This window comes from Macrobrachium rosenbergii, chromosome 8, assembly GCF_040412425.1.
Source record: "Macrobrachium rosenbergii isolate ZJJX-2024 chromosome 8, ASM4041242v1, whole genome shotgun sequence".
NCBI lineage: Eukaryota > Metazoa > Arthropoda > Malacostraca > Decapoda > Palaemonidae > Macrobrachium > Macrobrachium rosenbergii.
In genome coordinates this window covers 9,042,367-9,055,023 of record NC_089748.1, presented here as the reverse complement: position 1 = coordinate 9,055,023, position 12,657 = coordinate 9,042,367, and the positions used below count along the sequence as shown (strand labels likewise).

The window sequence follows — 12,657 nt, the reverse complement described above, 5'->3', positions numbered from 1 at the left end:
GCGTCAAGAAGTTGGGCGCCAGGGCGTCCAGGCGTCATGAGGCTGGACGCCAAGACGCGTTAAGCTTCAAGAAGATGGACGCCAACACGCCAGGCGTCAAGAGACTGGGCGCCAGGGGCGCTGGCGTCAAGATGATATTTTGAAAGACGTCACTACTTCGGTCTTGGACAATCGGAAGAAGAGAATGATGATATCCAGCATTCTCCTGTGGATCCTATTGAAGAGATTTCTGACGAAGACAATATTTAAGGCCATCAACTTTCATCAGACTTGAAAAGACTTATGAAGCTATTTTCGGAAGTTTTTCCAAAGAACTTTATCCCGACTGCTCCTCGTTCCCCGCCTTCAGAATTTACTCTTGGGAAGGCGTCTAAGAGGGCAGCATTTACGAAGATGGTCTTGTCCCGCTCGTCCAAGAGAGCGCTTAAAGTTATGAATGAGTGGATGCTTTCGAAGAAGGGACAAGGAAAGACAGCCTTTGCTTTTCCTCCAGCCAAACTAGCTTCGAGGTCTAGCGTTTGGTATCAAACTGGAAAATCGTTCGGCCTCGGAATACCTGCCTCTTCCCAGGGAGACTTCTCGAATCTTGGCCATGGAGAAAACGAAGTTTTGTTGGTCAACATCAGAGTTGGACCACCTCCTCAAAGGAATTTTTAGGGCCTTTGAAGTCTTTAATTTTTTGGACTGGACCCTGGGAGCTTTAGGAAGGAAGATGGAATTTTTCAACACGACTGACACCGAAGAACTCATATATCTGATGTCGTGTATGGATAAAGGACTCAGAGATGGTGCCAACGAATTAGCTGCTCTTTTCTCAGCGGGAATCCTGAAGAAAAGGGCCCATCTTTGCTCTTTCCTGGCTAATGGGGTCACGTCCAGTCAAAAATCAGAACCGATTTATGCCCCTTTTTCCTCTCACCTCTTCCCTCAAGAATTAGTAAAAGAGATCTCTTCATCCTTGGCCCAGAAAACCACGCAAGATCTGATATCTAAGACAGCAAGAAAAGTCCTACCAACGACTTTCATCGCTAAAAAGAGTAAGGCTGAGGCTCCTGTATTTCAGGTGTCTCAGCCCTTTCGTGGTCGGCCCTCCGGTAGAGGTTCCGCTAGGGCGGGTAGAAGAACGACAACGAGAAGAGGCTCTAGACAGGAAAGAAGCAGGACCTGACTATCTTCTCCTGCAAGCAGCGGTAGGTGCTAGGCTGTCCAACTTCTGGCAGGTGTGGGAGAAAAGAGGAGCGGACCTTTGGTCCATTCAACTACTCAAGGATGGGTACAAAATCCCTTTCCTAAGAAAGCCTCCTTTGGCAGACAAACCGATAGATCTGTCTCCCAGATACAGGGATGAATCCAAGGCACAGGCGATTCAACAGCAAGTATCTATATTATTGCAGAAGAACGCAATAGAGAGAGTACGAAATCTGGATTCTCCGGGGTTTTACAACCAACTTTTCCTGGTTCCCAAGAGCTCAGGGGGGTGGAGACCAGTACTGGATGTGAGTGCCCTCCACGTCTTTGTACAAAAGACGAAGTTCACCATGGAGACAACGAAATCAGTGTTAGCAGCAGTCAGACAACACGACTGGATGGTTTCCTTGGATCTTCAGGATGCATATTTCCACATCCCTATCCACCCGGGCTCCAAGAAATACCTGAGATTCGTCTTCAAGGAAGAGGTGTTCCAGTTTCGGGCTCTTTGCTTCGGCCTAAGCACTGCGCCCCAAATATTCACGAGACTGATGTCAAATGTAGCGGGAATGCTGCACACGAGAGGCATCAGGGCCTCTCTGTATTTGGACGACTGGCTCCTCAGAGCTCCTTCCTTCAATCGCTGTCTGGAAGATCTTCAAACGACAATCTGTTTATCAGAGGAACTAGGACTTCTGGTAAACAGACAGAAGTCACAACTAACCCCATCCCAAGAGATCCTGTACCTTGGGATGAGGATTCAGTCTAGGGATTTTTGGGCTTTTCGGTCACCATCAAGGATGGAACAGGCCTTGGTAAAACTACAGGACTTTCTGGGGAAACAGATGTGCTCAGCGAGGAATGGATGAGTCTGCTGGGGACCCTTTCCTCGCTAGAGCAGTTTGTTTCCTTAGGAAGACTAAACCTTCGCCCACTTCAATTCCACCTCAATTGGTATTGGAGCAGAGAAGAGAGGTTAGAGACAGAGTGTATCCCCATTTCAGAGACGATGAAGCAATGCCTTCAGTGGTGGAATGACCCCGTCAAGCTTCAGGAAGGCCTTTCATTAAAACAGAGGAACCCAGACCTAGTGTTGTTCTCCAACGCGTCGGACTCGGGGTGGGGAGCAACACTGGGAAAGATGGAGGTATCGGGGTCCTGGACCAGAGGGCAAGAGAAGCTCCACATAAATCAAAAGGAGCTGACTGCAATCTTTTTAGCCCTCAAAGAGTTCGAGCACTCAGTTTGGGACAAGGTCGTCGCAGGTCAACTCCGACAACACGACGGCGTTGGCCTACATCAACAAACAAGGCGGAACCCACTCCAGGTCATTGTACGAGACGTCGAGGAAACTCCTTCTCTGGGCGAAAGAGAAGAATGTGATTTTATTGACACGATTCATTCAAGGGGAAAGGAATGTGAGAGCAGACAGTCTGAGCAGGAAAGGTCAAGTCCTGGCAACAGAATGGACTCTTCATCAAGACGTCTGCAAAGATTTGTGGCGGATTTGGGGACATCCATGCATAGACCTCTTCGCCACAGCACAAACGAAAAGGATGGAGACGTACTGTTCTCCCGTACCAGATCCTGAGGCAACGTACATAGATGTGTTCCTCTTAGATTGGTCCAGTCTAGATGTTTACGCTTTTCCCCCGTTCAAGATTATAAACAAAGTCATTCAGAAGTTCATGTCCCACAAGAGCACCAGGATGACTCTAGCGGTCCCCTTTTGGCCGACAAGAGGATGGTTCACAGAGGTGCGGGAATGGATGGTGGACACACCGAGAAGTCTGCCTCTAAGACCAGATCTACTCAAACAACCCCACTTGGAAAGGTATCACCAAAACCTCCAAGGTCTACAGCTGACTGCCTTCAGACTATCGAAAAACTCAAGAGCTAGAGGTTTTTCGAAGGAGGCAGCTAGAGCGATCGCAAGAGCAAGGAGGTCATCTACCATCAAGGTGTACCAATCCAAGTGGGATATTTTTAGAAGATGGTGTAAGGACAACTGTTTCCTCTTCCAGTACCTCTGTGACACAGATAGCGGATTTTCTTCTTTATCTTAAGAAGAGACGGAACTTTTCAGCCTTGACTATTAAGGGATACAGGGCATGTTGGCAGCTGTCTTCAGACACAGAAACTTGGATTTGTCTGCCAATAAAGATCTCCAAGATCTTCTCAGATCATTTGAGACTACTAAGGAGAAAAGACAGAACTCACCAGCGTGGAACCTAGACGTGGTCCTAGAGTTTCTCATGTCTGATAGGTTCGAACCTTTGCAAGAGATTTCATTTAAAGATCTCACCATGAAGACTCTGTTTTTGGTTAGTTTAGCAACAGCTAAAAGAGTCAGTGAAGTACATGCCTTCAATAAAACTGTCGGTTTTAGGAACGGCAAAGCTATCTGCTCTCTACAACTTGAGTTTTTAGCTAAGAATGAACGTCCTTCACAACCCTGGCCCAAGGCGTTCGAGATTACAAATCTGGCAGAGATCGCAGGTGAGGAGTTAGAGAGAGTCCTGTGTCTGGTAAGAGCTCTGAGATCTTACCTGCAAAGGACGAAAGATTTACGAGGCAAGTCAGAGGCGCTTTGGGGGTCAGTTAAGAAGCCCTCTCTGCCAATGTCAAAGAATGCGTTATCCTTTTTCATAAGACAGTTGATAAGGGAAGCTCATTCAGAATGTAGTGAGGCGGACCTCAAGCTTGTAAAGGTTAAAACCCATGAGGTCAGGGCAGTTGCAACCTCTGTAGCCTTTAGACAGAATAGGTCCCTACGAAGTATCATGGACTCTACCTTCTGGTGAAGCAAGTCAGTGTTTGCCTCACACTACTTGAAGCAAGCATAAACGCTTTATGACGACTGCTATACACTGGGACCATTTATAGCAGCTAACTCAGTAGTGGGAGAAGGGATTACCCCTGCAATCCCATAAAACAATACCCTTGATTCTTGCCTTGGAATGGTTGAAATTTTATGATTGTTTGTGGAGATTGGACGCAGTCTTCCGCAATCATTGATTTTAGTCAGGTGGTCATTTTGTTCCTTGGTGGCGCCCGGAACAAGGGTATTATAGGTTGTCTGTCACATAGAGGTTGGTACACCGGTTGGCAGCTCCTAAAGGTCTTCAGCCCCCTGGGTTGATCACTGGACCTCTTAAGGGGATCGGCCGGTTTCCGACTTTTTTAACGACAGGTTGTTGATATATAGGGGGTTTGTGTGGAACTTCTGGGGAAAAAATTTTTGTTCAGTGACCTTAGGTTTTGTGACGCCAGAGCATTTTTCGGCCAAAAATGGCCATTTTCAAAATGCATCTCCTCCTTTGCTTTTTGGTTTTAAGGGATGAGATTTGAACCACGTATAAAACACATATGGACCTTCGATATAAAGCCGGGGATTTTTTATTTTTCAATTATTTTTCGAGATATGAATTTTTTTTTATGAAATTTTCCCGGAAAAATTACAGAAAAAAAAAATTGCCAAAAATCAGAAACTCAAAATATTAAAAATCCCCGGCTTTGTTTTAATCTACCATGTTTCCCCATGTTATATTTAAAATTTCATTTAGATTGGTCCAATACTAAGGAGGAGATGCATTTTAAAGGCGAAAAAAACTTGTTTTGAGAAACAGGCCTTCAAAGTTTTAGTTACATAAAAAAAGTCAAAGGGACTTCAAAGACTGTTACAATTAATTCTATGGTTTTAATTTTTATTTTTGGGTATTAATTAATGCAAAATGATTATAAATAAGAATATTAATTGATTATTTATGTGCCTAAGAGACATTCTTATAAATTTTAGGTTCCTGGTCCCCTGTCTGATCTTGCTGCAAGGTATTACTCTAGGGTATCATAGTTGCCTACACTTTTTATTAGTGTCTCGAATCCATCCCTTGCCAAATGGATCCTGGGAATTACTTTACATTCACAATTAGGGATTCGTGATTCAAGTAATTCATCAAGTCTTGCTTCACTTATTATGATCATTTTATTTTCAGGATCGTCTATAATATCAGCCTCCGAGCTACTGCTTTCTTTTTCTAAAATATCTTTGCCCTTTGGTAGTGACGAACAAATAAAGAGGCGTTTAGGGGTGGATGTGGTTGGTCTCCGGTCAGCAGAGATCGCTGCCTGCGCCGTTTGATGGGCAACAGCTCTCTCTCTCTCCGTCGCTCCATTCCCCTCTATGGCACTAATTTCTTGAACTCTTTCTTCTACTTCTCGCCTGGACTTTTCCACTTGGCTTTTCTGCATTCTAGAAGCATGAAGTGAACTCTTGGACCTTTTAGGCACGGTGAAAAAACAAAAACACTGCAAAAAATACAGAGTTCAGTCAAGGCTAGCGAGCATGAAAAACGTGTCCTTCTAGCTTGGAAGTTTATAGGCAACTCTCTGCCACAGTTGGCGTCATGGTATGACGTGTGCGTTGTCATGGCTAGGAATAACTAAAAAGGTGCCGAGTAGGATATTATTGACATTATACATTTCATTTCAAAGGAAGTTTTCGTAATATATATCGCAAAAAACTATACCAGACTAAATCATTTGCGCTACTGGTGTTTTATGGGTATATAGTTATTGTTACATTTTATGCCATAACTAGAGAAATACGGCAAATTTTAGCATAATATTTCGTGGACACATTCTTGAACCCTATACTGAAGCCATAGAATTTTTTTCAGCAAATCAAATTTTTTAAAGATTATTGGGTTTTTTTAGGCGGCCGATCCCCTTAAGGAAAGCAGACATAATGAGGGTGAGTTCATTGAAGTCAGCTTCATTAATCCAGGTAAGAACCTTAAGTTGGTTTATTAACCCTTAAGCAAAATTCCATCGATGTTGGCTGTCTCTGACCCTCCACCAAAGGTGTCAATCAGCTATATATATAACTACCAGGTAAGTCAGATGTTTAAAAATATTTTCATAATAAAATAAATTTTTGAACATACTTACCTGGTAGTTATATATAATTAAATTCCCACCGGTAGTTATATATAATTAAATTCCCACCCTCCTCCCCTCTAGAGACTAGGGGCATGGAAGATCTGAGGAATAGTTGGAATGGTTACAGGTACCTGGGTAGAGGGCGCACAGGTGGTACACCTGACTACCCATCGGCGATTGCCGCGAGTTTTGAAATTCTGCCGCGCGTCAGGGACTTAAGCTATATATATAACTACCAGGTAAGTATGTTCAAAAATTTATTTTATTATGAAAATATCATATTAACCCTCACAATCTGGGCTAAAATGTATATTAAGCACACCCATAGACCAGGCTAAATTTAAAGATGATCAATTTAAAAAAACACATCAATGGAAAGAGGAAGCTGTGCATATGCACATGGTATAGGAATAAAAATTATAAAAAAATTTCTGTACCTTCTGTGGGAAGTTGAAAGTAAATATTTCTAATACTGTGCGGGGCCTCTTTACCAAGACAGTCGTAAAAATTATGCTAATTTTACCAAGTTATAAATGTTTTTTTCTAATTTTATTTTATTTTTGTAAAATTATAATTACAGCTCACACAATATCATAACAGATAAGAATTAAAATCAGTAACAAATTCTGAGTACTGTAATATTTGTTGTAAAATATTTATGAGACATCTTGGGATGGGGAGCTGCAGTACATTCCTCCTCTGAAACCTCAAGGCAAACTGATCTCTCTTTCCTGTACCAACTCTCTCTTAGAGTTGCTGTAAGAGTTGCCAGGAGTCATTTATGGACCATGGAAGTGATCTGAACACTTTTTCCGCAAAATTCATTCAAACTGTATGCTGCAAAATGTTGATCGTCAGAGGATGATACCCAGAATGTACCCTTAAAGCTATAAAAATTCCTCATTTGACAATACCCACTCACAAAGGATTAAAGTGTAGGTAAATTATTAAATTACAAGGAAAATTGTATTACGGTTGTAATGCACTGCGTGTTTGCTCGGACTTACGAAGTTCCAGTTGCACAACATCCCCTGGGAGACTGCTCCACAGTCCAACAGTATGGTCAATAAAGGACCCCCTGGAACTGAGAAGTTCAACAGTGAGGCATGTTTGCTATATATTGGTGCTTTTTTTCAGCCAATCTGGTTCTCTCTGCAGGCATAGGGGATCAGGGATCAATTTTTAATATGGAAGATCTGTGTTAAAATACAACACACAAAAAATTTACGAACAAGAGGCCATCTGTCGATGGTCCAAATCATAACTGCTAATATTAGGAAACAGAAACTTACCACCATGAAGCACTCTGTCTAAAAGAGATAAATCTCTGGTAGAAGCAGACATCCACACCAGTGAACAGTATTCTAGTAAAGGAAGGACAAATGATCTAAAACAGGTTGCATTGATTTCATCACTGTTATAGATATATGAGGCCTTTATATGAATAAAAAATTACACGAAGAATAGTTGAAGCTTCAGACTTGTTCAGCAGAATCTTATTGATCTGACGGGGAGGATGGGGTGGAAAATCAGTACAAGATCTGCTAATCAATAGTGTTTTCATTTTACTGGAGTTTAGCCTCGTGCCCTAACAACTACATCATTCACTAATCTGCTCTGTGTCACGATTGAGACTAAGGGCAACTTCATTTCTCGTTGGTGGAGACTTTACTACACCCACAAGTGTTGCATCATTGGCATACTGAAGAATCTTGTTTTGCAGGCCAACAACCATATCACTTGTATACACCAAAAATAACAGCAGACCTAGAACACTACCCTGTGGAACTCCAGACACAATAGGTCTTGGTTGGCTAAAGATCCCATCAACAGGAACATGCTGCTGCCTGCCTGTAAGGAAATCTTGAAATAAACCTAAAACATTTTCACCCACTCTAATATTCTGGAGTTTATAAACAAGTGTCTTGTGATTTACTAAATCAAAAGCAACACTAAAATATATTTGAATTAGTCTACACTCAGAGCTCTTATGAAAGTTCTCTTGCAAATGGCATGTTAAATCCAAAAGAGCATTGCAAGTACCTAACTGCTTCCTATTTACATATTGACTACAGTTATCAGCTAATAGTCCTTAAGATTCCACATACTTATATAGTGGTTTAAAAATTGGTTTTTTGCAACTTTGGAGTGCACAGGGAGAATAGAAATTGGCCTGTAGTAACTGCAGTCTCTAGATATCCCATTCTTTGGAACAGGCACTGTATTATTAAGCCTGCACTCATCGCAAAGATAGTAGTCAACCAAAAAATCTACAGAATCTACTAATCTTGGGAGACAACACACTAGGCACTAGAAACCTTTTTAAAAAACAAAAGGAAGAAACCATCAGGATCTTCTCCACCCCAGCTGTCAAGATTATCAAGAATTTTCTTAATATCCCTAGAACGAAATGTAAATTTTGTAAAAATAGATTAAGGGTGATGAGTATCAGGGATGCTTAGCTTCAAAAGCTTGATGAAGCAGTTCACCCTTTTCCTAGAGTCAGTAACCAATCTACTATCATTATCAGTTAGTGGTGGTGGAATGGATGGTGAGCCTGACCCATAGGTAGATGATGCCAGTTTGGTCCACCACAGATGAGGCAGAGTAATTCCTTCAAGTTCCCTCTTTAAGGAATTATTGTAGTTTATCTCAGCTATATGGTAAATTCTATTTGCAGCATGGCAAGACTCGACAAAAATGGTATAATTTTCATGTGAATGATTTTATTTCCATGTTTTGAATTTGGTCTGTTTGTCATGGCAAGCTCATCTTCATGTATCATCAAAATATGGCTGGTCATTTGTCCTAAATTTGATGACCTTTCTAGGTAAATACCTTACTAAAATAGCCATCAGCATTTCATTTAACTTCTTTTTGGGATCTGGATCTGATATACCGTCTGAAATATTAAGTCCTGACAAGCTTCAATAATGCAGTCCCAGTTGGCTCTAGATTTCAGCCAGACTGTTTTTACTATAACTATAGTTATAGTTAGTTCATTGTGTTTTCTGCAGGAGTTTGTTTCATCTGCCTAGTTCTTCATCATCTCTTTTATCCTGTGTAGTTGTAAAAATTTTTATATGGCTTTCTCCTTGTTTCTCTTCAATTTAATTTCTTGCTTGGTTATAAAACCTTAGGATGTGCATTTGTTCAGTTATTTAAAGGTTAGGTATAAGATCATTGCTTCTCAGCTCATTTGAATACTACTGCAACTACTGGATCAAGTTACAAATTGTAACACCCAACAATTACAGCTTTTAATATATATAACATACAAAGTACATGCATGATATAGACATTTGATAAATAGGCTATTAATTAGGCTAATTTTTTGTGTAATCAAATGGCCACATTCTTGTGATTTTATTAGATATATTTCTGTTGATCTATATATTGTGTGTATCACTCATTCTCTCACTTGGAAAGTGAGGAAAATAGAGAATAACCATGAATTGAAAGTTATGACCATTTTACTGCAATATCATTTGTGAAACTACTTTTGAGAGAGGGTCATCATCATTACTCTCATAGCATGGAATTAAGGTCCTTATCCTAATATTTTGTGAATGTTGATAATGCTTAAGACAAAAGGTACAAGTAAAGATTTGATATAAATATTTAAAAAGAAAGGGATTGAAAAGTAGAGGATAATGATCTAATTATTTTATAGTTTGGAACTTCCTGGGTTGGAGATGACTGTTGGTCTACAAGCTTCAGAAAGTAGGGGATCAGGTTCTGGTCAGTCTCCTGATTTATTTTTGCAGCCAAGGTAAGAGGATCGGATTTTACTGTAGCAATGGATTAATGGCAAATGTAGAATTAAAGTCACCACCCTACTTACGGACATTCAGAGATACGAACAGAGTCACAAGTTAAAAGTGTGTTTGGAGTGCTCCCCTTTGCCACCTGTAAGTTAAAATTGTATATAAGTAACTTACCAAGTAATATCATTGCTACTAGTTTCACTTGTTTGGCAGCTAAAATTTTGAAATTCGTGGGTGGCGCTATTTTGTTTGGCTAGGTGACTAACCTTGCACACTTTCAGGGTATGAGAGGAACAACTAGCAAAAGGATTCAATTTGTTTCTGCTGGCTATTGGCTGTACACCAGCTTCCAGGAGCAGCTCTGATTTTGGAATGCGTCTTTTCTGATTGTTGTTTCATCGTTTTGGTGAAGTATTCTTGCTTTGATAGCCTTTTAGCATCATTAGATAGAGTTAGACTGTTTTTTCCATTATTGTATTTACCGATTGTGACTTTAGTTGACTTCTTTGCAAAATGTCAGACTCAAGTTCAACTAGTTTAGGTATTACAGCAAAGGCTGTAATACGTGTTTGACCAAGGACTCTTATGTTTCTCATTCTATCTGCACAGAATGTAGGGGACAAGTTTATTTAGTAGATTTAAGGTGTGATGAATGTATTGACTGGGACATTAAGAAGCGGAAGACTTTAAGATCTCATTTAAATAAACTAGCTAGAGGTAAGAAGAGGAAGGCGACAGCTAGACGGATTAGTAAGTCTTTAGCTAGTCAGGAATCTCCTAGTGATCATGATATTGATAATGCTAATGTCAATGTTGACGTTCCTGTAATTTCTGTTGATCCTGTATCCAGTTCTCCTTCTGTGCAACCTGCTCCTTTACCTGGCTCTCTCGATTCCAAACCCAACCCCATTGCCAGCCTCAAGTGTAAGATAGATAAAAGGTTTGAGTTAATTGTGGAGTCTATTGCTCAGTTAGCCTCATTGGTTAAGGTCCTTATGGACAATAAGAGTGATCTGGAGGGCCCTGTAGTGCCTAGTGCCAGTGCAGTGTCAGTGGAGCGCCCGATAGCACCTAGTGTTAGTGATGTGTTGGTGGAGAAGGTGGCTGCCTGTCCCGCCGATTCTCCTAGGCAAAGGTCAATGTCACACTCCCCTAAACCTGAGAGGAGTCAAACCGGTAGCCTAAGAGAGGTCGGTGGGGTCTCCCCACGGGTAGTCGCCCCCTCTGTTGGACCTGCTTTTGAGTCCCAGGTTGCAGTCAAGCACCATTGGAAAGGCATATCCTTGGATGTGCATCGTCTTTCATCTAGCTCCAATGATTCTCCTAGGCGCCAGTGGCGTTTTGTGGACAAGTCAAGGCGTGCTGGTGATGTGTTGTGTTCTTCTCCAGTGCCGTGTAAGAGATTCAAGGAGCTTGTATGCAGTTCTCTTCTGTCATGTAGTCATTGGGACAGTCTGGAGCATTTTCCTTCTGTTCCTCCCTAGGTGGAGAGTCAGGGTGCGGCTTCCAAGCGCCCTTCTTCTCGTAAGCACTCTTCACCTAAAACATCTTCTTCTGAGCATCCTCATGCACCCGAGACTCCTCTGGCTCCCAAGTTCCCTTCGGTGTAAAGCTCCCTTGAGTGCCGAATGCCCGGTTTTGTCTGAGCGCCCAAAATCATCTCAACGCTCATTGGCTCCCTCTCGCCCTGCTGTGTCAGAGCACCCGTGTCCTCTCGAGCGTCATAGAGTGCCTGTCATCGCCTGTCCACTCAGTGATTCGTGGATGTCCAGCAGGGACAAAGTGCCTGTTGGTACCCAAGCTCCCTTTGGCGCCCAACTTTCATTGGCGTCCGAGCACCCTCTCTCCTCCGATTGTTGTGCTTCTGCTGCCGGCGCTTTGGCTCCTACTGCTGTTGGTGATTTTCATGCAGTTAATCGTTCAGCACCTTCTTCTGTGCTTCAGTCTCCCGCACTTCAGGCTTTACCTGCTTCCAGCAAGCAAGCGCCCTCCGTTGTAGACCCGATTCAGAGCAAGCTCAACAGTATTTTGAGTCTGTTAAGAAAGGCTTCTTCGGCCCCCAACCTAAGGGTTTGGCTTTGTCTCCTGTATCCTTGGACGAGGAAGAAGAGGTTATTGCTCAAGACGCTTTTGTGTCGCTGCCAAGGTATCTTCTCGTTACCTTCCTGAGTTAATTTTCGCCTGCAGCTCCATCTTCGCCCGTGTATGCTTTTCTTATGGAGTCACAGGCTTCTGATTCATCGAGACTGCCCAAGTTAGTGCTTTCTTCTTCTTCTTCTAAGAAAGCCTTCAGTGATATTGATGGATAGCTAGCGGAGGAGAGGGACCAGGGTAGAGCTATCTTCAGCTTCCCCACTTCTAGATTTGTCTAAGAGGATACAGCTTTCTTATGCTACCAGGGAAGCTCCTTCTCTGGGAGTTTCTACCTCCTACCAGGGGGGACTTCTCCAGGTTGATCGATTCCTCTCGCAGATCTGCTTTTGCATCAGCAAAGATTATGTTCAGTTCAGTGGAACTTGCACACCTTCTTAAAACCTTGTTTAAAGTATTTGAAGTTTTGAGTTTTCTTGACTGGGCTGTGAGCTCTCGAGTCCATAAGATTTAGGACTGCCCTGTTATTTCTGTAGATAGTGCCTTTGACTGGCTGGGGGTTCTCTCATGCATTGAAGAAGGGATCAGGGATGGCTCCCAGGAGTTAGCTTCCCTTTACACTATGGGAGTCCTTAAAAAAAGGGAACTGTGGTGTTCCTACTCTTCTAAG

At 42.2% G+C, this 12,657-nt stretch overlaps 1 protein-coding gene across 8 annotated transcripts in view; it reads left to right on the top strand.

Moving 5' to 3' along the window:
- The window catches only part of LOC136840591 (synergin gamma-like), a 244,305-nt gene that overhangs the window by 202,552 nt on the left and 29,096 nt on the right, over positions 1–12,657 (top strand). For all 8 annotated transcript variants that reach the window (XM_067107257.1, XM_067107258.1, XM_067107259.1 and 5 more), the window contains one exon: positions 9,803–9,901. In XM_067107257.1, the coding sequence (XP_066963358.1) occupies positions 9,803–9,901 (99 nt within the window). The remainder of the gene's footprint in view (positions 1–9,802; positions 9,902–12,657) is intronic.